This window comes from Dromaius novaehollandiae, chromosome 5 (genome assembly GCF_036370855.1).
Source record: "Dromaius novaehollandiae isolate bDroNov1 chromosome 5, bDroNov1.hap1, whole genome shotgun sequence".
Taxonomy (NCBI): Eukaryota; Metazoa; Chordata; class Aves; order Casuariiformes; family Dromaiidae; genus Dromaius; species Dromaius novaehollandiae.
The window spans coordinates 43026314-43053908 of NC_088102.1; the positions used below are offsets into that span (position 1 = coordinate 43026314).

The window sequence follows — 27595 nt, forward strand, 5'->3', positions numbered from 1 at the left end:
ACCCTATATTTATGTCGAAGGAAAATGCCTGGGAAAATCTAAATTTAGGTAGTCTAAATCAAGAGCGGATTCGGGGAAACACTTCAGTGACAGGACTGCTCTTTAACAAGCACCAAGCCAGGCGCACCAGGCAGCCCCACACGCCTTCCCGCGGCAGCAGGGGTGCCGCGCAGGCTGGCGGCCCTGTCGCAGGGAGGCGACATGGCAGCCTCCAGACAGCAGCCCTGAGGGGAGGGAAAATGGCGCCGCCCCGCCGGTGAAGAGCTGCCGGCCAACGGAGGGCGGAAGTGACGCTATAGCTGGGCGGAAGTAGCTACTGCGGAGCAGAACGGAAGTGCTGGCGGCGGGAGCCGGGAACCGCGTGCAGGTGAGTGGCGGCGCGGGCCGTTCCCGCGTCGCCTGGCAACGGGGGCCTCCCCGGCGGGCGGGGCGCTGGGGCGGCAGCGGCCGTGACCCCCGGGGCCCCGGGCGCCCCTTCCCGGGGGCGGTTCCGTAACGGCAGGTTAACCGGCGGCAGGTGTCGGCGGGCCCGGCGAGTCTCTCCATTCCCCCCCCCGCCCCAACGCCGGAGCGGTGCCTGTAGCCGCTGACCGGCGGCGGGGCCGCCTGCCGCCGGGCCCTGTGCTGCCGGGGTCCCCCTCGGCGGGCGCGGGCCGTTGTAATGGCGTGTCGGCACTTCGGGCCGGCCTACGCGTGTGTTTCAAGCTCATCTAGTGAAGGCCTGTGAGCACTGCGGCTGCTTCAGGGCAATTCGGCTCTTTAATTTGTTAATAGCCGCTTGTTGCTTTTAACTTTATTTCTGCGCTGTGCGGGGGCTCCTTTTCTGCAGAGATTGACCAGGCAAGTTGGGGACACTAGTGTTTCTTAAGGCAACGTGTTATATGCATGCAGGTGTTATGTGCCTGACAAGTCAAAGAAACAGCTACTGAGTATTACACGACCAAAGAAAGCTGTAGAGCCTCTCTGAGGAGATGCTCTTGCAGCATTTGACCTGGGTTTTCCTTCTGTGAGGAGCATCTCTGCAGATACCTGCCCTTTCTATACCAGATTAAAGTTGCTGCACTTTTTTGTCAAGTCTAGATATTTTAGACTGCTAGTCATTACACTGTCAAGTGCAGAAAACATTTTTGTGAAAGAGCATAATGCAAATATTAGACCTACCATTTTGCAAAGTAGCTAAGAATGCTGAATGACACTTTTCTGCACTTCTGATCCTGTATATGCATTTCTAGGCCAACATCCTCAGCAGGTTAGGTGTGTTAGCTAGGTGGTGATCCCTCTGTACATACAGCGAAGGTGTGCAGTTGAGCTTTTAAGTAACCAGTTGCAAGACTGGAGATAAAAAGACCATAGGATGCTGGAGTCAGTGCTGATGATCAGTAGTGTGTTAAGTTTCTTGAATGTTTTCTCTGAGCACTGGTGGATAAGAATTATGCTTAATGATGGCCAGGTAAGTGTTGCTATGTGCTTAGATAGTTTACTTCCTAAATGTGCCTTTCTCCACATTCACTGGAGGCTATTTTCACTATGTTCTCTCTGTCTGCAAGTGACCGTACATATTTAATCAATCTGTACCTCATTGGGGTGCAGAAGGACTAAGTCAAAGGCCTTGGTTGAGTGCAGCCAAGTGGTAGACACAGTTAGAACATGGTAGGAGCACATTTAAGACTTTTATGTCTGTGCACCAAAATAATGGCCATCTCTGTATTACCATTTTAAAACTCTTTGCATTTGCGTGGCCTTTATATCCACATGGAGGGAGAGGTGATCTTGAGAACATGGTTCCTAGAGCAACATCTGAGTTCTTTAGACAGTGACTGTGTGGCTGGCTTGTGCCTGACAATTCTCTAGACAAATGAAGGCCGTTTCAAGGCTCTATATATTTTTGGAGTGACGTAAGTAATACACGGAGAGTCAGACAAGTGTGTGGGCTTTCATGTGTTGAAGAGTTTTATTACAGAAAGGTTAGTGACATGCTTTGCTTATAACCCAGTGGTTTACCTCTGGTAGCTTCAGTTCCATCCTCATCTGGGCTTTGAAGCCATGATGATAGGGCATGACACATGTGGCTTCTGCATATCGAAGGGGGACTCACCAACTGAAATGTGATTATTGGAGCCCCTGTTTTGGCAGAAAGCTCCATAAATAAAGAGCATGTAGGTGTGCTTAAGATGGGAGTGCACAAACAAGGAGCTGTCTGCAAAAGTTGCATTTTTTTGCTGTGCAGTTGGAAGGGAGGTGGGCTGCAGGGGTGTATTTCTGCCTTCTCTTCAACATCTGTCAGAACTGCAGTGACAACCCAGGTGTTTCTGTGTTGTTTTAAGCCTCTCTCTGACACTAGCAAGATTAATGTAGTGGGGTGCGTACCTCCCTTCCTGCTGTGAAGTATCCCTTCACTACTGGCCGTGTTCCACAGAAGTCCTTGACAGTCTCAGCTGAGAAGGCAGGCAGCTTCCCCTGTGTGCTGAGAGAGGGATTTATTGTTAGGAGAGTACCGGGAAGTTCCCCTTGCTGCTGGCTGTGCCATGCTTAGACTTAGTATAAATGGAAGTTGTTATGCGGGGACTCTAGAGCTGATGACTTTCATTAAGCCCAGTGTTTTGAGATGTCTGAAACTGGACAACTAATTTGTGATGCTGGCATCAGAGGAAGAGGTCTGTTTTGGCAGTCTTAAGGTGCTGAAGTGAATAGAGTCCCTGGAAACCTCAAACTCTCTGAAAATCCACTTTGCTTTGGTACACAAAACACTTAAATCTGAACATTTTTGTCTACTTTTTTGCACAAAATTAGGGGCAGGAAATAGTATTTCAGCAGCTTTCATGTGACAAGTGGTTTTACACTAAGCCCTTGATTTTTAAAAAAGCAGCTTGACACTGCCTGGATTTCTTTTTAATTTAGTGCCCTTGGAATGATTGGCAAAATAAGATCCCTAAAGACAGTATAAATATTCCAAGAGTGGGTCATAAATACTGCATGAGGTAATTCATGTGTGTATTAGCATCCTTCCCACAAGGAAGATTGCTAATAGACTCATGAATTACCTCATATTCCCCAAATATTTTACACAAAGGATAAGAATAGCATGAGAAAGAAACAAAGCATTGGTTTCAGGGCAGTGGCTGTGCCTACACAGTGACTGAACGCTGTTTCGGTCTGAGATCAAGCCACATTCACTTCCAAGCTTTGTATTTTATCTTGTGTACAGCCTACCCATATGGAGGGTAATCTTAGTTTTAAAAATCTGTATCTGCTTCCCTTTCCAACTTCACAGTAAATAGTTTTTGAGTCCTCTTGGTGGTCTTTCAAAAGTAGAAGAGATCAAATATGTACAAAACATTTCAAAATACCAAGTGTGGGAGGGTGTCAAGTCTGCAGCACTAATACTGATCAGTCATTCAATCAGTGTGAAATGTATTTGCAAACACTTTACTCGCTGCCTGTAAGAAATGGATTGATGATCCCAGGCTCACAGAATGATGGGTGGGCAGCAGTATTCACAAGTATTTTCATGTCCAGATGATGGGAGGTGGAATAGTTGCCTCCCCAGTAGGTTCTCATATGCAGTGAGGTAAAAGCATTTACAAATATCACCCTTAACTTTCAACCTAGAACTGGCCTGAGCATTCAGTGAAAATGATTCGAAATAACATAACCTTTGCCAGTAAGAGGTTAGTGAGAGAGAACCAGAGTAGGAGGACTAGATAAGGAAGAGAACTTTTTTTCACTTTGGAGATTTGAGTGCAAAGGAAATTAAAAACAGTGATCGAGTGAGCACGTTGCCCATGTCTGTGTGACAGGCTCTTGCATTGTGATAGAGATGCTAATGCTAAGATCTTGAGAAGACAGTGCAATGGAGGGAGGAGGTTTGCATGAGACTGTGCCTCTTACTTTCTCCTTGTTGGTGCCGATATTGGAGTAAGTCAAGCTTGTTGTCCTGGACCAGATGCTTCTGTGGCTTTGCAAATCCAAGGCTGTGTTGTTGGATTTCTGGCAGTGATATGTGTGTTGGCTGGCTTTTTGCTGGATGAATGCCATTCTGCTCCCAACTGGCTAGTAGACCAGCTGCTGGCTTGTCTGGTGGCATGCTATTTGGCAATGAGGAACAAGGTAAACAGTTTGTCTGGGGCTCTGGTATGAGTTGTGTCCTGGGGTGACCCTGAAGTTGGGCTGCTGCAGCATGTACAGGAACAGTAGAGTGGGACAAAAATGAATGGCTTTTCCCTTCTGACCCCATCATCTCCCCAGGAAATCCAGTTCTGTACCCAGGTTTCCATGTGTTGAGTAGGTTCCATGTGAAAGCACGCTGGGCCAGGCTGCAAGAACAAGAAGGCAGGATGTTGTCAAGACCGAAGCCTGGGGAGTCCGAGGCAGACCTGCTGCACTTCCAAAACCAGTTCCTGGCAGCCAGAGCATCACCTGCAGTGAAGATCGTGAATAAAGCAGACAAGAGGAAGGGGGAGGAAGGAAGCAGAGATGCTGAGAGGCCTTCGCTGCAGGACAGCAAGGATGTGGTCATGCTGGATGGTAATTTCCTTTGGGTGGGGTTCTTTGAATTACTAGGCTTCTCTGCCCCCTCACTGCTTTCACCATTCCTCATTCCTCAGTACTTCTCCCCTTCTCCTCATTCTGTCTCAACTCACTGTTGCTTTTGCCCTGCATTTGTGTCCTCTTTGCAGTATTCTTTGTTCTTAGCCCTGTTGGAAAATGCTCTTGTCCAATTTTACCAGCATGGGACAGGGGTTGCCCTTACAACACATATAGCCTTTCTCTACGTTTATCCCCTGCCTGTGGTACTTTGCCAACCTCCATGCAAGAGATGTTTGTTGTGACTTTCACCCATTGGATTATGCTGTCCCTGTCTCAGTGCTTGTTTTGCCCTCTATCCAGATCCTGTTCTCAATGTCTCTGAGCTGTAGCTCTGCTAACAGTCCCAGCTTTCAGTCAGCAGATCAGGATTCCTTCCTGCAGTTTTATTTTCTTCCTCCAGCAATAACTGTAATGCTTCTTTCATGTATTTAATAGTCTCAAAAGCTTAAGGTGCTTTCTTAAAAGCAACATTTAAACCCCACAATGCTTGGTTATGGGTAAGGAAATATGACCCCAGTTTATAGATGGTGAAAAGGAGGCCTTAACTTGCTTACAGTCATACAAGTCACTAACTGTTCAGAGCCAGCAGTAGAAATGTGCTTTTCTGTGCCTGAGCATGATCTGCAAGGACACTATCTAGTTTCTGTACAGCCTTGCTTCTTCCCTTCATGCTTGCAGTTAGGCCTCAGTACCCTTCTCTGCTTATGCAGCTCTTTGAAAATACCTTGATGCCAATGCATAAGTAATAAAAATCTTGAGCATGCTGCTCTCCATTATCCAGTACAAGTCAGATACAGAGGACTCTAATTGTCTTATTGCTTCCTCATCTTGTTTGTTTCTCATCAAAGCAATAAAGGAGGTGCCATGAGGGAGCCCTTGGTCTGGTACCTATTGCACAATAGTTACACGTGAACAACTTGGCTGCTTCTTTTTCTTTTTATTTCCCCTTCCCAGATTTTCCTGATGTTCCCCCAGCTCTAACTCCAGCTCCTCCAAAAAAGTCCAAGAACAAAAGTGCCCGCATCTGCTTCGAGGATGAAGATCCAGAGGGAAGACTGGAGAGTCATGATCAGCACATCACAGCAGTCTTCAGCAAAATTATTGTATGTCTGTCTTTTATGTGATGCTCTGGTGTTTCTGAATGCTGTGAACTGAGCAGGGGACAAGGATGAAGGGTTTTGTTGCTGCTTTTTCTTTCTACAATGTGTTGAAGCAGTTGTAGCACTGTAGGCCAGTGTCTTGGAGCACCTTGAAAGAAAGAGCTTTCAGGGAATATTTTTGTGTCAGTTAAACATGGGCCTGAATCTGTTTCCCAGACCAGTCTGCCTACTCGTCACACTGTTTGCATGCAAGCATGTGCTCTAGTGTGGATTTGGGTGAAATTCTGGACTCTCTGAAGGGAATGCTCTACATTGGCCCAGGTTTTCCTTTATTTGATATCTGGAGCTTGACAGCTGAGCCTTTTAGAAGATAACATTACTTTCGCTGTAAATAAGCACAAGGTGTTCTAAGCCTGACAGCCATGTAGACAGAAAGCTTGTGGCTTGCAGAGCTGAGAGTCTTTCAGTCCCCTCTTAGGTAGATTGTATTAAACTTTTCTGGCTATAGTGGTGCTTTCTATAGGGTTTGAGTTTTCATCTGCAGGAACGAGACACGAGTGCAGTAATAGTGACCATTCCAGTGCCAAGTGGAGATCCATTTCCTAGGACATTTCACCGCTCTGAGATAAAAAGTGAGGTAAGAGTGTGAGTGGCTGTTTTACACTACCTTCATTAACTATTAAAACTTCCCCACAACAAAGTCTAATGTGTGATGAGTGGTAGGGCTCTAAATAAGTGACTTGTCATGCTGGAAATTAGGAGCTGGCTCAACGTATCTCTGGCATTGCCTTCTCATTGTAGGAGAAAGTTTTCCTACCAAACTGCCATCAAGTAGGCAGTCCCTACCCTGCAGTTAAATCATGTTGGAATCCTGTCAGCCTAGGAAGAAAAGCAATGCCTTCAGCTGACTTTGGTGAGGAAGATCAAATCTGCCCTCTTGTAGTAGAACTGGTCCTGTTCTATCTTGTTTTCCACTGAGGAACAATCTGTACTAATTAGCCCATGAGGTTTGAGTAAGTCTAGCTTACTCAAGTTGTACCTGATTCCTACTGGAAGGACATTTGAGTGCAGTTGCACCAATATCTCTTGCTTTCTGGGTTTTGACACAAAATTTCTTCTGAAGCTGCTAATCTGGAAGTCATGGCTGCTCTCATCAGTCTAGTTACTGTAGCAGCATGGGCTACTAGCTGAATGGGAGTCAGGTGCTGGGAAATAGTATGTGATTGATAGCTGTGGTTGCTTTGAAGTGATAGTTTATTTTGCAGGACAGCTTTTTTTGAAAGAAGGAGTAATAATTTTTAAAACCACTAGTCCTATTTACCTGATGTAGGGTGCACAAAGAAGCTATTAAATGTTCAGGCTGCCTTTCAGGCTTCTTCTCTGGACTGGGGACATGCAGGAGTCTTTTTTGCTTAGTCTGCTTTGGATTTCCTGTCCATCAAGAGCTGTTCAGAGCCTTGCCTAGGCAAGCAGCACAGGAATTTAGTCTGGATTATTTTAGCATCACTTGCTCGTTTCTTACTGTATAAATCTCTTCACCCTGCTGTGGTCTAATCACCTTATAAGAAGGCAGTTCCAAGCAGGTGGTGAGTACAGTACAGCCCCATTTATCCTCAGAAATGCAAAATATTCAGCCGTGCAGGGTTCCCAACCAGCAGGAAAGCTGGAACTGTTGTATTTGGTGATATTTTAGGTGTATTTGCCTAGCCTGAATTCGCTTGTAATCAACCATCTTTCTTTTGGCAGCAAAAACATTTGCTTTTTGTCTTGCTATCCTGGCGTTAAACCATATGCTAAAAAGGAATAGCACATGCACAGAAAAGGGCAGGTGGCTGCCAGCAATTTCTCTGTTGTCATGTCTGAAAGTCCAACTTGAGGATGTCTTTTGGATCAGTTCTATACATTTGTTAGTGACATGTTTGCGAGGGAGTCTGGAGAGGAGAGTGGTGACATGCGATTTCCCTGTTTGCAGGTGAAGGTGGGATCTGGAAGAAAAAGCATCTTTGCCCAAAAGATTGCAGCAAGAAGAGCTGCTGAAAAGGCAGCAACAGCTCCCTCTGCTGCTGAGCATGTGCAAATAGGATCAGCTACTGTGGGTGCCCTGGGTCCTGAGGGAGCAATAGGAGAGGTACCTCTCCCCAGCCTCGGGGATGGTAAGTGAAGGAGCTTCTGCTTATCCAGCCTACCATATCTGCATGGCCTTAATCGCCACAAGTTCTGCGTGTCTTTTCTTTAAGTTAGGGAAGCGCTATTGTCCTCAGTTTACAGATTGCAAGATCATTTGGAATGTCCATGGTGTGACAGAGATTTGAAACTGAGACCCAGATCAGCATTCTGAAAACTGGGTCAGCTTTCTCACTAGTTTCCTTTCGTTTCACACAGGACCAAATGGATTTTTCTTTTAGGTTCTTGTCCTCCTTGTCCCTTCTGGTTGCCACATGCAAAGCTTTTCTTGTTTCCTCAATGATTTCCCCAGTTTTAGGAGAGGGATTCTTTTCCTTGTGCCTGATGACGATAGTTGAGATCTCTAGGATATGGGTTCTTATTCCTACCCAGAAGCTGAAAGCTGAGTCTTCCATCACTGCATCCTCTGCAATGAGCCTGTGGCTTTGCTCTGTAAGGAATGCTGCGAGGCAGTGCTGATGAGTCAGTGCCGCCTCCAGCAGTTATTTGTCTGACAGCGACGTGACAAGGAAAAATTAAAGTAATTCAACTGGTACCACCATCTCCACGCTTTTTTGTCTTGGGTAGTCTTATTTGCTTAGGACTACCATGTGTCCGGGCTTTTCCCTGACATCCTCTTTTCCGCATTGAAATGGAGGCCAGGTGGCATTTGAGGATTTTTCCCATTTATCTAAGGTTTCTGTCAGCCCTGATCCCTGTCAGAGCATCAGCAACAAAACTCCCAGCAGGCCATGCTGTGCATACACAAATTCACTGTCCAGATCAACTATTGCCTGTCTGACATTGCTTACTATGTACCCTGGTGCAATAGTGCATGTATACCTCTGTCTGAGATATCCCAAAGGGAAACACAACAGCTCTGCAGCTGTGGTCCTCTTGAAGGAAGAGAAGAACACTTCTAAAACCCAGAGGGATCAGAAAATGGCTTGGCCTTCTCCGCCAAATTTCTGGGGCAGAGGATTTGCAGGAGGATTGCTAGAAGTAGCTCCATTTCTTGTAGTAACAAAGCATTTGTCTGGTAACTCCCAACTCAGTTGTTGGTAGCGGGAAGCTTGGCGAATTCAAGCCGCTACGTCCCCTTACCTCTTCCTGCTCAATACACAAGAGTTGTCTGATGTTGTTTCCACAGCAGTTATTACTGATCTTGTGATGAATGTGGTCACTCCTGTTTGAACAGAGGTTTGGTATTTTCAGGATTGACTGGTCTAGGTTCCTTGGGATGCTCCATGTCACTGTATGGAGCTGATGTGGGGGGTGGAAACAATAATAAAGATGTGAAGTCAGGTCCTTTTACAGTGCGCTACAGGCCAGCTGGAGCTCACTCTCAGCTTGATAAAAGCAGTGTGTTGTCCTGCTGCTAGAGTTAAATGGAATGAGCCCTTAAAAAAGGATTTAGATCAGGTGATGAAGAAGACTTGGTTTTGCTCAGGGTAGTAAAAATGCCCCCTGCTGGAACCTGAACCTGTAATATGTTCAGCTCTTAAAGGTGAATGCATAACAGTTAGAGGCAAACATGCCTGTGTAGCAGAATTTATCTGTTAGCTCCTGATGCTTTCTGTTCATTGGTGTGCACCTTAAGCTGTGGCTTCTGAAGTAGCTGAATATTTTATAGAGTAGAGAATGGGTCTTGTATCACGACAGAAATGGGATTACAGAATAATTTTCATTCTCTGGCTCAGCAAATATTTACTAGGTCATGGTTCAGCTGACGTAAAAGATGTGAGTTCAGGTCTCCATGGCAGAGAAAGAATCTAGCGTTCACTAACCAGAAGAATGCCCTGACCCATCTGTTGTTAATTATGCTTAAGCTTACCCTTTCTTTCTATTGCTTTGCTTTAAAGAAACAAAATACCTTTCCCCCCACCCTGCATACACCTACAGAAACAATGTTGTTTTGGAAATGGTCTTTTATTGTGGCATGGGATGAAAGCCCAAATATTTTAATTTTAGTTCAAGCTAAACTGAGCTTCTTTACGCTTATTTTAACTCAGCTAATAAGGTGAAAAAATGAAGTTGCGCAGTCCTGACGATGACAAAATCCAGAAGAGTTGGTAAGGCTGTAGACACTTAAATCACTAACCACTTTCATTGCTGGATCTTCTAGATAAAACAGTTGACTTCTTGACCTCTCAGCGGCCTTGTGTTATAATGGGAGAGGGTCTTGGAAGCGAAAAGAGCGAGCAGGAAGTTCAGGCTATTCACAAGGAGAACTTGGAGAAGCTGCGATCCATGTCCCAGGAAGAGATCCTGCAGGAGCAAGAGAGGCTTCTGGCTCAGTTGGGTATGTTTCCTGGGGCAAATCCTCCTAGAGGCATGGAAGTTTTAAAGCTGAACATGTAGGTGCTCTGAAGTCTCACCAAATTCATAGGTCAAAGATGAGAGCTTGGGATCCCCATACATTGCATATCGAGATCTTCTAGTTTCTTTATCATGTCAGTAGCTTGAGACTGTGAATGAAGTGTGAAGAAATTTAATATAGCTTAAGCCTCAGTGAGAGAGGGCTTAGTCTAAGACCAAGTCTTGTCTCCCCTTTGTTGTGGGATGAGATTGTCCATGCAGTCCCTTACTTTGCACACCTCATACCTGGTTACATGTGCACATATTGTCATCCTAAGATGTAATTCATTGGATCAGATAAAAAAACAAAGCTATCCTTAAGATGGCCACAGCAATGCTGAAGTGTGAGAGAGTCCTCATGTCTTTCCTTACGAAGTACCTAAAACTTCAGCCAGAACTGTCAGTACTGCCAGTACTTGGTCCAGACTGCTAGAAAACTGTCAGTTTTCAGAGGAAGCATGGCTTGTGGGAGATTTCAGTTCAAATCTATATTGGACAGAATGAAAATCTTAAAACTAGTCTTACACTGCTTCAGTAAGTGTCCTCATCCTCTGCCTGTTGGGTGCAGGCATTCTAGCTGGGGTCTGGTCTCTAGTTTGGAGTCTCGTCTACATAGTGCTTTGGGAACACCTGTCAGTGAGGGTTGAAGACAGGATGGAGGAGAACATTGGGTGTAATATGTTTGATAGGACCTGTAAAGCTTCCTGGCATTGGTTTCGGTGATTTTGCATACTCAGGAAAAGCAGGCACTTACAGATTTAGGTGGCAGACAAGTGATTTTGAAATTCTCATCGTTTGAGGTACTCTAGCATCAAATTCAGGCATGAATGGCATTTCAGATGCATAAGTCCCTTGTGGATTTAGCTTACAGATGATATTAATTATCTTGACCTCATTGCTGGTTCTTCTGTTTGCCTGTAAGGAGAATGTGCAGCAATTACTAGTGTGGGATAGATCCATGCATCCTCTTTAAACTGTTTCAGAGACATGGATGTCAGTTCCTCTTGGAGTGGCTTCTCTCAGGTACAGAGAATAACTTGTGTCCTTTGTCCTCTAAAGAATAAATAATCAATGTAGTTGTTATATTCTAATTGTTATTTTTCACGTCTCTGACATGGTTTATCAGGGGATCTCTGTACACTTTAGACAAAACGCACAGGCTCTTCCTGTTCATCTCTGGCATAAACATCCCAACACTGGCTTCTAGATGGAGAATGCAAAGAGAAAATGTGCTTTGCCATAAAAAATGTGGAATATCTGTGGTAGATCTGAAAGTAAGATTATAATATTCTGACACTGTCCTATTTTAGAGTCACAGGAATATTATCTGTCCTTCAAATACCACCACCTTCCAAATATTCTCCTTCGCCTCCAAAATGAATGGTCACTTACGTTTTCTAGATATTGTCAGACCATAATTAATTGTCGGGATAGGAAGTCAGTTCAGAAGGGACAAGAAATCTCCCCCTCCTAAGCTAGTATCTAGACCACAGACTGCAGCTCTGGTGCAATTCACCAGAGCAGGTAATTCTTTTTGTGATGCCTTTCTATGTATTCTTGCAGCCTTCGGATTGATGCCACTGAGCAATCTGTAGGCAGGGTAGGCAGACTGTCAGACCTGGGTTCAGCCTATAAATCACGGACCAGAATTCTCGCCATGATGAATAGTCTGCTATAGATGTACCTTTCCAATAGCAGTGGGGGGAAAGAAACAATTCTGTTTCCATTTGTAAGTCAAGAGAATAAATAGAACTTTTGTCATTGCTTTACCTTGAAAGCCTTTTATAAGCTCTTTCTGTGGTGTCATTTCACCAGTCAATTGTCCCCAGCTTATGTGATCCAAGAGGTCAGAAAGTAGTTAAGTGCCTCAGTTTGAAAAGAAGTGACAGCTGGCACAGAAGAGAGGGTATGTGGAATGGAAGTGAAAAGGCTAAAACATAAATAGCAGGAGCTGGGCGTATGAAGTATTTTGAGATTTCCTGTCACTTCTCTGTCTGTCTCTTTGTCAATACTTGCAGATTCCAGTTTAGTTGCTTTCTTAAAGTCACGACGTGATGGTAACGAAGGCCAGAAAAAGGAATTTAAAAAGGAGCAGGACAGACCGGAGGAGTCTTTGGAAACTGTACCTGTGCCTCAATGCGGTGTAGGAGCGTCTCCTTCCATAGAGGGATCAGACATGGAAGAATCTGTAATGAAGGAAGAAAATACAAAAGTAGAGATCACAGGTAAAAAACAAAGTGCATGTTGTTAATGGTCTAAACATGAAAGTATGGTTTGTGTGGTGCTTGAATCATTCCAGAATGGAGTTCTGTGGCCCTTTGTTAATTAACCAAATCAGTTTTGTCACAATATTTTTAAAAAAAAATCATATTTTGGGTCCAAGTGAGAACATCCATGTTACTTTCAGTTGAGCTCTGTGGATTAGAAGGGTGATACTCTATGTAACAGAGATGTGATCCATGCAGTGGGAGATCTCACATTGTTTTTGAGATGCATTCTGAGATCCCTGGAGGGAAAATGTTTTACATAATAAGCACCATTGCTTTTCCATTTTGTCATGTAAGCAGAGAAGCAGAAGAGTGGTGGTGGTGAGATGGAGCTGCTGCTTGAATAGTTCCTTTTAACTGGGGACTTCCTGGACACAAGAAGGTGTTGGGTAGCTCCCCATATAAAAGTTGCTGGCTTGTTCACGGGATAGCACGGAGATGCCAGTCAGTCTTGTTTCAGTGAATTTGCTCATGTAATGCACATATGTCCTATTGTGAGCTTGTTCGTGATGGCCCCACTGTGTGGCTTGTATCTCAGCCCATGCAGTGATTTCCAAAAGATACAGTTCTTGCCCTTGTGTGCTATGGGAGGAAGGAAGTACTAGGGACAGAGTGTTTTTCTGCTCCTTTGAAAGAGTTGTGCAGAGTGGTTGCCTTTTACAACGGAACACTGTATTACTTAGTTTTACTGTTGATTCTTACCTCTTGCATCTTTTGATGCTGCAAGGGTGTGGCTGAGCATATAAAAGAATGGAGATATGGAAGCTTGCTGGTAGAAATCTTTATCTTAGCCTTCCAGCTGGCATGAGCCCTGTGGCTACCGTGTGCCCATTCGCTCTGGACATTGTCTGCCTTTTCATCTGAAAACTATGTTCAGGCTGACTCTGGTGATTTCATATATTTGCCTGCAGCCTCCAGACATAGATCCTAAGCCTGTCCACTTTGTGAGCAAAGTTGCATTCTGTAGTACATTTGCAGTGAATTGGCTGCCCCTGTAGCGAGTACCTGCTTAGGAAACCTAGCCTAGCCTGAAACTGCTATCCTTACCGTGTGTGCTGGGCAGCTTCCTGGAAGTTCTGGACTCAACACCTTTGAGCTACAAAGCATGTGAAAGGTCAACGAACACTCCACACCTTCCTTTCTTCTGCCTTCTGCTTCTCGAAAGCCTTTAACTTGCAGCTTATGAGCTCCCTCAGTCAAAACTTGTTTTCCTTTGTCTTTCTTAAGGCAGGGCAAAAAGTATCCTTTTGCTGCCTTTTCCCTGGGGAATTGAAATAGGAAAGCCAAGAGCAGGAGTAATTCTCCACTGCTTTAGGAGGAGCTGGGAAGAATTGGTCTTCACAGCTCCTAAAATTTGGTTTGGTCTCTTTCTGGGTAGAAGGCAAGGTTATCGGTATCACCAGTACAAAAGAGGGATCTTGGTGGTCTCCTAAAAAAAAAAAAAAAAAGTAAAGGGCAGAACAGTCATAGGGTTACTGGATCCACTGAGATTGCCTGCCTGGATAGCTCTGCATATTATTTGCATATTCCCCCTTTTTAAGTGATTTGAGGGGTGTTTTCTTGGTTATTTTGGGAAAGGTTTCCCTCTCGCTTAATTACCTACATGTAAGTGCCAGCTGTCCCCTTGTTCCGGTCATGCTAAGGAAGTCTCTGCTGAAGCTGCCTGTTCTGGTTCTGTTGTTTTTGTACTCATCGGAGAAGGCTGCTTTATCCCTGGCAGTTAGAGCAGCTCTTACCTCCTCATGGCGGTTTCTTAGAGAACAGAATTGTATTCCCGTAAGCTTCTGCTCTCATCGTTGCTTTCCTCCCTGCAGTTTTCTTTTAAGCTATTTCTTTTTCTCTGTCATGATGGTAGGCTCCCATTCTCATCTTCCCCCACACTTTCTTCTTTTTCTGGAGTGAGTCTGTCTGTCTGTCTGTCAATAGCATGCTTCTCCTGCATTTTCATGTTGATCTCTGGCTGTCTTCATCTCTTGATCCTCATTTCCGATGCAGTTTTTGTGTCCCAATGCACCATGCAGGCTGACTAAAGAGGCCTCTGAATCGCTCCTGAATTTCAGCTTGGTATTTGGAGAGATAACAACCGTTTACCACTTCTTTGATGAGAAGGATAAGTGTGCGTGTGTGTATACATACACATATGTATGTATGTGTGTGCGTACACACAGGCAGGGGAAGGAAAGCTGATTAGCCTCTTATGGAAGAAAACACCTCACTCAACAGTTCTTTTACTGTTTCCCCTTAAGTTTTACTTTTCCCTGAATCCATCTTAATCAAAAGGACTATTTTTAGTTCTTTAGTTTCAGAACAATCAAGTGCACAAGTAACACCAGATTAAGTGACGTTCTTTTACTCGCCTGGGAGCAGTAGAAGGGGGTTGTTCAGCCTGTAAAGACTGAACAAGATTGTAGTGGTGCTCTTGGGAATAGCTCAGTGTTCAGAGTGCTATGTGCTGACAACATCTTTTGCTTCCCGTGCAAGACTGCACAGGAAAGGAAAAGGGGAATTTTCCCAGGAGATTTCAAATAGCAAAGAAAGGATGAGGTGAAACATGGTTACAAAACCAAGGGAAGCCTTCCCAGCACCTGAATTTATGCCTGCAGCCCATCTTGGGCATCAGGAGATGTAAAATATTAATTTTACATTAGCACTTAGTGTTGGGATTTTGTATCTGTTAGTGCTCAGGAGTAAACTCATCATAAATAACCCAGCAGAAATGGTCGTTCTGAATTTCCCCAGGGAGAGGATGATGACATGAAGGAACAGGACTGCTCAGGAGTCAAACCTGCTTCTCTAATGAGATAAAAGACTGCTGTTTCTAATAAACAAGATCCTGAAGCCTTTGTCCAGGAACTGTAATCTTATCAAATGAAAAACTAAATCTTGGCACTGGGACAAAAAGGAAAGCAGAACAGAGAAGGGAAGAGGTTAGCTGGTAGCCTTTAATATAATGCAAGTCTGGAAAAGTTCCGTACAAATGTTGCTGACTGCCAGCTTCTGTTTCTGTAGAGGGATTTTTCAGTAACCGAACAATCTGCTGCTGCCTTGGAACATGTATCCGTCTTTTCTTGTTGACAAGATCATAATTCTAGGGGCTGGTGGTAATATGTGTAATCATATTCATAGAATGATTAACTCAACCCTATCAATTTAATGATTAATGGAGAAGGAGCAAACAATTTGTTGAAATCTATTGACATTTGTAATTCATTTTTCTGCTGATTTTATTTCCTGTGGTTTTGCACCTTCTGCCCACAAACATTCCACTTTCTTACATTTCAGATGCTTTTTGTCTGCTCTTCAATTAAAATGTGTGCTGAGCCTTTGGCTGAAATTCTCTGGAACAGCTTTCTGGCTGGGGAAGATAACTCTGTGCTTGGTTCCTTGCCTGACTCAATGCCACATTGATCATAAGGGTGAAGTAGGCCTTCCTGAAAATTTGTCTGTTAATTGAAGGAAAGTAAAAGGTTGGGTTACAGGCCAGTTATCCACAGGAAAAGATCCGATGAACGAAGAGCATCTCTGGGACTCATTGTTTCTTGCAAGAGAAGACTAGAGCATTAGGATTAAGAGCTGCAACGCAAATGAATTCTGAGCTTGTTTTGCCCCAGTAGGAGCCTTTGCTACTGCTTAGGTAGTTTCCAGTTAAATCTCAACTTGCCCTTCTCTTGTGAGATTCTTCCACAAGCTGCTCTGTCTCTTCCGTAGGGCATTTCTCACGATGTCAGTCATAAATGTCTCGCTTCTCAAATTCTTCCAGTCGGAGCTCTTTCTATTATGCTCAGTGAGTAATCTCATCCCTTAGTGCTTGCACCTTTCAAATTCTTGTTCAATTGTCAAGCTTCCCCACTGAGCTTTTTCTCAGGCAAGCCGCATGTATTTTCAGCTGTTTTGATCTTTCCCTCGTAAGCTGATCTCTTCAAGCCTTTAGAGGGACCCACAATAAAGAGCAATATTGCAAGTGGCATGGAAGTCTGAGCAGTAGTATTGCCACTCTCTCCAATGTATCTAGGTTGAAATTGTACTGGCTCCTTTAAAACCATACTCCATGCCAGGCCAATAATCTGCTCTGATCTCTCTGCACTGCTACTTCTTTTGAATTGTTTGTCACTCCCTCTTGTTTAGATGTTATTAGTTTGCCTTTCCCCAAAATAGGGCTCATATTATTTTCTGCCCAGGTTCTGATCTCTTTGCTTTATTTGTCTCCTGGCTTCTGTTCAACTTCTCCCAAATTAGACCTGTCTGTGAATTTCATTACAGTGCTGTTTACTTCCTCTTCTAGTTCTCGTGAAAGATTAAAACAGCTTTAAATCTTTGATGTTTATGCATCAGCCAACAGTCCATTTGAAAGTTGTTTTCTTCTTACTTTACATGAATTCTATATTTGATGCAGTCTTGAAGCCAAGTATGTTGGCAAAGGGGGAACAGTATTTTCCTAATTTCTGCCTTGGAAGGTAAGGCCACATTTTTTTTTCTTCCCCAAATAAGACAGTCTGCCTGTGAAGCCCAAGAAGGAATGGATCCACATGGACAATGTGGAGTTTGAAAAGTTGGAATGGATGAAAGATTTGCCTCCACCCCAGCAGAAGAAAACCAGAAAGGTTTGAAAGCAGAAATTGATTTTTTCAGGTTGTTTGTGGGATGTGTGGTTCATGTTTCTCAGCAGTAACAGTTTTGAAGGCTTCATAAACAAGTCCTCTGATTCCTCAGCCTGTTAGATTTCATCAGGCTGAGAGATTCCATAGTCTTTTCCACAGGGTCGGACATGGTCAGTCTTGTCTCTAGTGCTCAAGAGCACTAAGAAGTGAGAGTCTGGCAAGCGTAATGTATGAGGAACAGGTCTGAAAGCTGGGGAAAGGGGGAAGAAAATTGAAAGCATATTTCAAAGATTTTGAGGCCTGATCTGGCGAGTTTTTGAGCTGCTGGCTTCCAGCAATTGATTTAGGAAGTGTTATTTTAAGTGCTGGATGGAGCAGAAGGCAAAAGAAGTAATCTTTCGCTCCTTCCACCTCTTTTATTGTAGGGAATGCAAGCTCGATTCAATTTGAAAGGAGAACTGATTCCTGCAGATGCTGATTTACCTACTCATCTAGGCCTGCATCACCATGGAGAGGAGGCAGAGGTAGGTGTAATAAAGTAAAAAGGAAAGAGTACACCCCTTTCTGTTTTCTGTGTTCAATTTATCCGGTCCCTTTTGTGTCAAGGCTTTTTAGTGACAGAAGCCTTAGGACTAAATGTGGACAGATGATTTCCTTTTGAAGCATGCTCCTGAAGAGAAGTGGGTCTGCATGCATTAACTGCTTTGTCTGCTTTCAGAAAACTCCATTAATGCTTTTTCTCTTTAATGCCATTTAGGATCTGTGGTGTTGGAAGAAGATGCATGTGCATCCTTTTCTTAGGAAGTTCAGTTTTCTCCTGTTAAATTGCTAACTAGACTCTCTTTGGCATTTGACACAAAGCAGCAAACAGCATTGCATTGCAATTTATCTCCTGTTATGCAGTGTTTTACAGCTGGTCTTACTTTAAGGGGTCTGTTTTTATCTATAGCTCTTTTTTTTGTTGGTCTTCTGGTCTTTATTTTTTTTTTTCCCTCTCCATTTAGAGGGCTGGTTATTCTCTCCAAGAGCTCTTTCATTTGTCTCGCAGCCAAGTTATTCAACAGAGGACCCTGGCTCTACAGGTCTTGGGTCGTATTGTTCAAAAGGTAAGTGACTTTCCATGGAATTTCTCCCCATAATTCAAGCTCCTGGTGGATCAGGGCCCATATTCTCTGGTACTAGTTGTTTGCTTTTGACTATTCAATCAACATGAGCAGAATCACCAACAGGGTATTCTTTCTACTGTCTCCTCACTGTTAGAGACAGTGTTGGGACATTAAAAGAAAAAAAAGAGTCTCAGCTTTCTTTGGAGGGAGATGCTTCCAAATGTTGTTCTGCTGCAGTACTGCAGCTTTCATTCCATTATTTCTCTGGACACAAGTTATTACTTTTTTTTTGGGGGGGGGGGGTAATTTTGTGGCAAATGTGTCCTTGCCAATGACCCTTCCACTCCTGTTGCCTGAGCCAGCTTCATGACATGCTTATTCTGTAGGAGGGTGAGAATGAACCAGCCTACTCTTAGAGCAAAGTGCCAACACCATAAGGCAAAATAAGTATTTACGTCTATGCACCTTTACACTTAGCTATCGGGCAAAGTGCTAACCTTCCCTCCAACAGCAAGGGAAGCAGAGAAGGAGAAACAGAGTGATCCTGAGAAGAAAGATGGGGCAGAATGGGGTAAAGTCAGAAGGTGGGCCCCAACTTTAGAAAGAAAAGTATCTTGCAGTATGAACTGGAGTTGTGCCTCTCTCTAGAATGATGAGAAGAGGAAATTAATAATTTTCTTATTCCCTTTGTATGGGAAATAGCTAATATCCCCGTATTCCCTCTCCAAATTAGTGCAAAAGTGGTTATGATGATAGTGGAATGGTTGTGGATTAGTCAGAGCCTGACTGATCTAAGCAGAAAGGAGGTTCTTGTCCCTTAAACCAGGTGTGAAGTATAGCACCAAGTTGCTGAAATGTCATCGGAACATGAAGTTATTTCTAGAACTTTCTTTTTTCCTGGATTGCCCTTGAGTCACAGAATTTTAAGTGGAGAGAGATGTTTTTAGCATGCGAAGCAGGGTGGATGTTCTGGTGGCTTCCAGACTGTGTGCATTGTAACTGCTCTTGAGGCATGTGCATGACCCTCCCTCTCCCTATGCAGAGCGGAAGAGTAAGCACATAACACAGCAACAAGGGCCATGCATTAGTAGATAATGTTCCTTAGAAACATCCTGTCTCTTCTGGCATACAGATTTACGAGTGCTCAGCAATTTGTGATGCCTGCTACGTGGGGCAGCACTGGAATGTGGATAGTCTGAATCAGTCAGTGATCAGAGATCTAGCACGGAAGACTCCTAACTGCAATGAAAACAGCAGCTGTTCAGAACGTGGCTCGGGTGCTCATTTTTATGGTATCTAAGTGGATTTTACTGCATTGCTTTGACACTGTAGGTCTTCCAGGGCCTCTGAGATCACAGGCATTTCTTTTGCCCTCTCATATCACTGCTTTTGACTGAATGATATAAAAATGTCCTGCCCCTGTAGGGAATGTTGCAGTCTCCTTGAGGAACAGCTTTTACATGGCAGAGCAACCTGTTATGCTGACAGTACACAGTTTAGCTGCATTACAATGAAAATGGGAAGTGGACAATACACAGAATGTTGATACATACCTGGTTGAGATGAGACAGCTTTAACACTGGCTCTGTATGGCATACATTTCAGTCCAGGGCTGGGGAGTTCGCTTCCTCCTTGAAGGGCAGTGTTCTGCGTCTGCTCCTTGATGCTGGGTTTCTCTTCTTGCTGCGCTTCTCATTGGACGATGCAGTGGATAATGTCATGGCAGCAGCTGCGGCTGCGCTCCGGGCTCTGCTGGTGTCACTCGATGACGAGGTGAGAGAATCAATAAGTGCCCAGGTTTGATTTCATACTGAGCTGGTTACAAGAATCAGAAGGAAAAGATGAGGTAAGTAGATCAAACGAAGGCCGGTTGGACAGGTTAGCTTAGTGGTCAATAGAGCACTATTGCTGCGCTTTGGGACAGACAGAGGAGAATGTGTTATCCAAGGCGGAGAGATTCAGAATTCTGTTCTCCTATTTGAATTAACTCTGTCCAAGGTTAAATTCAGTGCAGGCTGCTGAGGTTCTCTTCCATCAGGGTTCTTTATGATCAGTATCATGTCACCACTAATGTAAGTGTAGTATTTAATTCTTTTAATATAGTTTCTTACATTGTTGGCTTCTTGCTTTGCAATTTTCTTGCTTCTGAACAGATCAGTGACTAAATAATCTCCCTGTTTTTCCTCATGCCTGATACCGGTACTGTTCTCTTTTCCTCTCATTGTCCATTTCCTATTGTTCTTGCACTTTTTCTTACATTAATAAATACCTGCTTTCCCTTCTCACATGTCTGTTTTCTCCTTGATGTTTTTTCTCCTGTCAAAAGGCTGAAGCTCTTTTGGGTGTTCAACAATACTGAATAACCTTGAGCAGCAAGATTTGGGTGTCTCCCTGGTTGGGCAGAAGCAGACCACTATGGGCAAAGCAAGCTGTCGGCTGTGTTTCACATTCCTTCCATGAGAGCTCCGCCTGTATCAGGCTGCAAAGGGGCTGCTAGTGGGGGAGACTGTGGGTAGATTTCAGGAAGTTTCCTGCAACTTCTCCCAGGCCACCAGTACTATCCCTAATGGGAAGGCAAGGGGAATGAAGGATTGGGAAACTTCCCTCACATCTTACTTCTTTTCTAAGCAACATGCCTAATAGTATTCTCCCAGAAGAGTCCTGCCCTTAATGTGCCTTTTTTCCCTTCTGGTATTACTTTAATTTGCATCTGTCTGCAGTGCTCTGTGTATTCTCAGCTCAAGACTTGTAGCACGGTGTCTTATATAAGAAGGGATTGTTGACTCTCTGTATGCCAAAAGCAGCACTGAGTGCTGTGTCAGTGTATTTTATCATTTGGACAGTCCTTCCTATAGTCTCATGCTGTTGAGTTTCAGAAGGTATCATCTGTGAGGAGGGGGCAGGGCTGGAAGTTTGGCATTATTACTCTGGGTTTTGTAAGACAAACAGGGTTTATCCCTCCTATATAAACAGAAGATCAACACACATGAAAAATGCTGCCTAATTTTTTCCTTCAGTTGTCAATGGCTATGAGAAGTACCTTTCTCTTTTTCTTTCCTTTGAAAACCTGGATACTCTCTTGAGCTTTTCCTCCCTTAGTGGAATGAAGACTATAGTCCCAAACTCTGTATTTTAGATGGACTCCTAGCCTCATCCCCTAATGTCCAGACTATGCTGGTCACTTGCTCTTCAACTTTAATTTTTTTTTATGTTGAATAACTTGTAACTACCTGGCATCTTTCATTTTTTTCAAGAACATCTCAAACTTTAGCTGAAGTCTGCCACTTTTTTTCTGAATAATGTCGTGCTTGTTTCTGATTACCAGATCAGGAAATTTAAAGCAGCTGTTAAGTAGCAAAAGCACTGGATTAAAATTTGTAAACAATTATCTTTCACATTCAAAAACATTTTGGGGAAAGTAGGTCTGGTTTGGGCACAATCCCTTCTCTGAAGAGTTGAAAGCTCATTTATTGCAGTGCTGCCCTAGAACTTGAGGATATTTGAAAATATCACGGACTGTGAACAAAAAAGTTTTGGGGTTTTTTTTTGCTTTTGAGGGAAGTTGGAAAAAAAAACTGAAGACACATGAACAAATACACTGGATAGTGTTTATTCTAATGTGAGAAATTTAACATGACCATTCTGCATTATTTGTGATCCCCGCAAGTTCTGCACAGGGTCAGATGCAGGAACAGGTCCAATGAATGCTGAGTTTAACCTCTAGAGCCCTTGAGTTCTTTTTATTTTTTTATTTTTATCTTAAACATTTTCCAGATAAGGTGCATGTCTGTTCCCTGTCTAGTGAATTTAATTCACCTCACAATACAACTGCTTTTCTTAATTACTTTTCATGGGTTCCCAAGTGTCTGTGGGTCATAGGTTAAAATGACTTCCCTGAAAAAACATTGCATCCTGCTTGTACACATTTAGAATACCCTTTATTGCGTTCTCTTTTCCTGGGTGTATGCGGGAATCAGTAAAGCATTCTGTAATCAACAGCGTTTGTGAAAAATTGTTCTCTTCCAGAATTTCTTTGTGAAAACTTTATTTTACATGCACTTCTCCTTACAGAAATATCTTGATTGGACTTTCTCGTGGTATCAAGGAATGGCTGCATTCCCCTTTGTCCCCAACAGTGAGGAGGAAGAAGAGGATGAAGAGGATGAATTAACTGGAACTGAGAAGTCTCAAGACAAAAAACTGAAAGATGAAAATAAGCCAGATCCAGATGTGGCCCGATATGATGTTGTAAAAGTAAGCACAGAGCAAGGCCTGAAATCTTGTTAAGAAAATACGCTCTGCACAATGGCTTCGTGTGTTGTTGAAATGAGTACCTTCCTATGGACATTATTAGAGCATTCTGAACAAGCATTAGAACTCTTCCCTCACTGTTGGATATTATGTTGCTGTCATATATTACCAGAAGGGTAATTTTATTGACTTCTGAAATTGTTGAGATTTGGCCTCTGACTTTGGTATCACTAAGTGTCTCTAAGTTCCTTTGGGGAAATCAGCAGCAAGCATGCTGATGACCTTGAAATTGATAGGTACACATCTATATACATATATATACTTTTTTTGTTCCAGATTTGCTGAAACATTGCATGTAGACATGGTTTTCAAGCTCACTTTCTTTGAATTCAAAATGAAAATATTTCAGTCACTATTAAAGTGTCTGTATGCACTATTGCAAAGTTTAGATTGAGCGTGAAACCTGGATAGCTCTGAACTAGCTAGACTTGCACACTGATGTTCCCTTTTTTGTTTGGCATAAGGCAGCGACTTTCCTCCTTTATATCTTCATCCTTCTTCATATTTGCATCATTCAGATAAAAATTATAACCTTTAGTAGGAATTCCTCATATATTTAAGCCTAATTCCACGTTCTTGATATGAGAACTGAAAATAGTCATCCTTATCCTCTCAAACCCAACCTTGTGGGTGGTGCTGAGGCAAGTGCTTTTGTCTGCTGCAGTCACAAAAGTCTGTGATCACATCACTTGCCCTCAAGTGCTTGAGCCTGTATTCGAATGGCACTTGGTTATAAGCTTCGCTGGGCAGATGCAGTAATTTACCTGGGCATTTGGTCTCATTTAGTGGCTTCATGATTTCAGATCTGTTCTACTCAGTGACACTTGGCAGTGTTTTAAAAGACATGACAGCAGAGATATAGATAAAGCGATGAAATCAATCTGTGGTTCCGGAAATGGTTGTGTGATTCAGCATAATGGATTTTAACTTGTTCCAAGTGGCGTGAGCTCAGAAGAGATTTGGGATAAAATTCTCCGCTCTTCCAGTTTTTGTAAACTTCCATTTTGCACCTTATTGGCTGGTACAACCCAATTACTCCAGGTGATTGGAAGAGGAATATTTAAACCAGTAGCTGAACTCAGACCTAGAACTACAACCTTACCCGACTGCAACTTTTAAAAAGTATCCACCCTATGAACCCTGGTGTTGTGGAATTGCCTTTTCCCAGAACTAGGAATGCATAACGCTATCACTTAAATTGGAGATTTATTTTGTAGTACTGCCACTGATCATGGTTTTCTGCTCTCTGAGCCAGGAAAAATCACATCATCTTCCTGCATCTCTCTTTTTCTACTGCAAAATAGGAATAAGTGTCTGTTCTTTGCTTCTGTCAGCTTTCTCTGAGCTAACAGGTACTGTCAGCATTAGAGACAGAGGGCTGAATTAGGTGGATATGCTAGGCAGGCCAGAAAAGAGCATCAGTACCTTTTCCAGTAGCATTAGGTTTTAGTAGTCCTTTATAAGGAAGGTTATCTTCCTGTTCCCGATCACTTACTCATGGTTTCATCCTCTGAAAAAACAGAAGTATCCAAACCCTATCAGTGGTCTGATTTGGAACAAAAGTTCAGGTGTTCCCGCTCTCTTGAGGTAACTTCTGCTCATTTGCTTGCATACTGGTAAATCTGCAGAAACTTCTCTCTTTGTTTCCCCAGTGGCGATTTAAAAACCTTCTATCGGCAGGAGAATTGAATCTGCTTTTCCCTTCCAGCAGCTGCAGTGCAGAGAGCAAGCATTAGGAGCATAGTGGAATTATTTTTTTCCTCCCAGGGACTTTTGAAGACACGGATCCAGCACCGGCTGAGGTACATCCTTGAGGTGGTACGACCTGTTCCAACAGTAGTCGTGGATATCCTGCACATCCTCACCCACATAGCAAGGCACTCCTCTGAGTCGTGCAGCCAGGTAAATCTCTCATTGTACAAGAGCTCAGGAATGGTGGAAAAAGGTTTGAGAAAGGGGGGAGAGAAACAGATGAAGGTACGGTAAAGGAATTAGACAGACTGGTGTTTTGTTGTGTTGCTGCCAGTATTGCCCCCCTGTAGTTATTTGTGCTGCCTGCTGTTCCTCTGCAGCTGCTTGACTGTCCTCGGTTGATTGAGACCATTGTCAGGGAATTTCTCCCTACGCAATGGGATCCCCGAGTGGCTGAACCAGGGTGTTTACTCACCAGTGTCCATGGAGTTCCTTGTGCCAGTGCTATGAAGTTCGTCAGGGTGTTGGCATCTGGAGGCAGAAATGCAACAGCCCGGATGGTGAGTGATTTTTGGAAGAGCTTTTCTGATGGCAAAGGCCTTTGTTCTCTGTGTCTTGCTTTCTACATAAACAATTAACTGGAGGTGACTCTGAGCTGAAGGGCTTGATTCAGACATGACCAGTGCACATAGAACTGCGAGCGATTGGGTCAGGATTCTGACTGTAATTCCACTGTAAAGTGATGCAATAGGGCCAATAAAATGATTAAGGGACTGGAGCATCTGACATATGAGGAAAAGCTGGGAGAGGTGGGATTGTTTAGCTCTGAGAAGAAAAAGCTCAGGGAGGAGAATCTTATCAGTGTATTTAAATACCTGAGGGGAGGGAGTAAAGAAGGCAGAGGCAAACTCTTAGTGGTGTCCAGTGAAAGGACAAGAAGCAATGAGCACAAATTGAAATACAAGAAATTCCACTTGAGCATAAGAAAAAACTTTTACTGTCAAACTGTCACAGGTTGCACAGGGAGATTTTGGGCTTCCCACCCTTGAAGATATTCACAACCCAACTGGATATGGCCCTGAGCAACCTGCTCAAGTTGGCCCTGCTTTAAGCAGGGGAGTTGGACTAGATGATCTCCAGAGATCTCTTCCAGCCTCATCTGTTCTGTGACCCTATATCAATAGGCTTGCAAATGGTTCAAGCATAGTGTAGCTCCGAACCCCACAGTCTCTGCATTCCATAGCTGTCTTCTGCTAGTTGCAGGCAAACTTTAAAAATCACTTGGAAGACAGAATGGGAAGTAGAGTATAGAAGCTAAAATAACTTTTGTGAGGAAGGTGCATATGTGTGTTTTGAAGGAATTGCGGACAGTATCACAGTAATGTTGCCTTCTGCCACTGTACCAGTAGAGGAGCTGGCTCAAGCTTTTCAGTGTTTTTTGTTCTCCATAATGCAGCTACACAACACCGTGTAGCACAGCTCAGTGATACTGGCAAATAGTAGATGCTTAGAGAATATTTTCAGGTGTATTGCTCTGTGCTCTTCCATGTTCCACTGATCTGCAGCTTAGGACATTTTAAACCAGGGGTTATATGGCTTTATCCTTGTATTTTACGGCCCTAGTTGAACTTTCCTGGCATGAATTTGTCTTAATAACTTTGAGGTCGTTTATCAGTATTTCCAACCCCGCTTATCCACTTCTGGACAGGTTTTCCACTTCAGAGATAATTGTGTTCACTCATACAGGTCATCACATTGGTGCTATAAATGTATAACATCTACCAATAGCAGCACCCATTACAGTGCAGTGGGTATCTCTTAGGGTTTTCAGTTCAGTATTATTAACATCATCTAATAAATTGCCATCCAGGAAATTGCTAACATCAGCAGGAGAACACCCATCTGTGCTGTAAAATGCATAGAATAATGTGCTGATAATGGATAGCAGGATATTTAAAGGCTGTAAGTGGCTCTAGGGACATAATAAAAAAATCTTTGAATTTTACTCTCTGTCTCAGGCTTTGTGTACTCCAGGTTTTTCTAGGTGTGCAAAAATTGCATACAAGGTTGCTGCCACACAGGCTTTCATTCTGTTGTGCTCTGCCATAGCTCATGGCAGGCACTTAAACATGGGATTGGAAGATAATCAAAAACTAAACTAAAATCATCAGTGTGGGAATGTTCTAAGATTTATTATACTTAACAAAATTTCTCTATCTTCCTCCCCTGGAGTTAAATTTGACTTTGCCCTCTGTTCTGTAGGAGGAGTGTCAGAATTCATAGCTTGATTCATCAGTTCCTTTGCTTTCTTGCTGCTGTGCATTGATTTCCCTGCAAAATGATTCTGAAGAGTTTGGATTTTTAATTATTTATAATACATCCATGTGTTGTGAAAAAGAATTTGTCAACTCGTTTGCTTAGACAGAGCACACATAAGCTTTTGTATGTGTGGGAGAGGGAAAGAGAAGCTCTCTTATGGTTAAGCAAAAATATCCTGTTGTTGGGGAGGATAAAAATTATTTCTAGAGAACTGTAAATGAGTCACGTCATGGTTAATTCAAAACTAAAATAACCTCAGAACATTTCCAATGCATCCTATAATCATACAAAATTAATAGTCAGGAGGTACCCTTTTTGTAAAATAAACACAGAATTATGGAAGGATTTAGGTTGGAGGATCTCTGAGAGCCATCTAGTGTGGCCTCCTAAAAAGCAGATCAATATCCATTCGGTATTTTTGTATACAGTGTTTTCCATAAGATATATCTTTACATGTAAACTAGAATGATAAAGTTTTGTTTGTGACTAGTTAAAGAAGGATAAATGTATATTTAAAATATCAGTTAAATGCTGTAGAGAGCGTTCAAAACAAGAGTGTGTGTGGGCTAGACAAACAGCTGTCAGGAATGATTTAGATGTAGTTGATGTGTGTTAGGAAAAGATTAGGTAACACCAGGCATCCCTTCCAGGGAAGCTTGTTTTGTAATAGCAGCTGACCATTTGTTGACTCTTCGTAGCAGACACCTTAAGATTACACAAGCTGAAGATGTATTTGAGCAGTGCCAGGAGAGTTTAGAATAAGCCAAATTGAAATCTGCAGCTTTTTTGGTGTGTGAGACTAATATCTGAGGCATGGAGTGATGCTTCATTTCTCTTTGTCTCTTTTTGTTTTGTTGCTTTTGTTTTACAGCTCAACAAATTTGAAATGAAGAGTCGGTTAAGTCGATTTATAGCTGAAGACCCGCTGGATCTGCTCCTGCCAAAGGAAGAAGCCATCAGGCTAAGCACTGAAGCCTTCCGGCTGTGGGCTGTGGCTGCTGGCTATGGTCAGGCCTGTGATCTTTACAGGTACAGTGCAAAACTGGAGAAATGGGGATGGTGGATGTTGGGAGTGCAATAGAGAAAATGGGCAT

General features: G+C 43.2%; 1 protein-coding gene across 6 annotated transcripts in view; it reads left to right on the forward strand.

Annotated features, from left to right (window-relative positions):
* The first annotated feature begins 295 nt into the window (after window positions 1-295).
* The window catches only part of RPAP1 (RNA polymerase II associated protein 1), a 46622-nt gene continuing 19322 nt past the window's right edge, over window positions 296-27595 (forward strand). For 5 of the 6 annotated variants that reach the window (XR_010389411.1, XR_010389412.1, XR_003258475.2 and 2 more), the window contains exons 1-15: window positions 296-367; window positions 4246-4524; window positions 5542-5690; window positions 6232-6324; window positions 7660-7840; window positions 9976-10152; window positions 12227-12433; window positions 16964-17076; window positions 17499-17597; window positions 18078-18179; window positions 19785-19952; window positions 22251-22433; window positions 24258-24392; window positions 24563-24742; window positions 27373-27530. Coding sequence is in view for 3 of the 6 variants with exons in the window: in XM_026095763.2 (XP_025951548.2) it covers window positions 4335-4524; window positions 5542-5690; window positions 6232-6324; window positions 7660-7840; window positions 9976-10152; window positions 12227-12433; window positions 16964-17076; window positions 17499-17597; window positions 18078-18179; window positions 19785-19952; window positions 22251-22433; window positions 24258-24392; window positions 24563-24742; window positions 27373-27530 (2135 nt within the window). In the remaining 3 variants the exon portion in view is untranslated. The remainder of the gene's footprint in view (window positions 368-4245; window positions 4525-5541; window positions 5691-6231; window positions 6325-7659; window positions 7841-9975; window positions 10153-12226; window positions 12434-16963; window positions 17077-17498; window positions 17598-18077; window positions 18180-19784; window positions 19953-22250; window positions 22434-24257; window positions 24393-24562; window positions 24743-27372; window positions 27531-27595) is intronic. The other variant, XM_026095764.2, reaches the window with a different exon arrangement.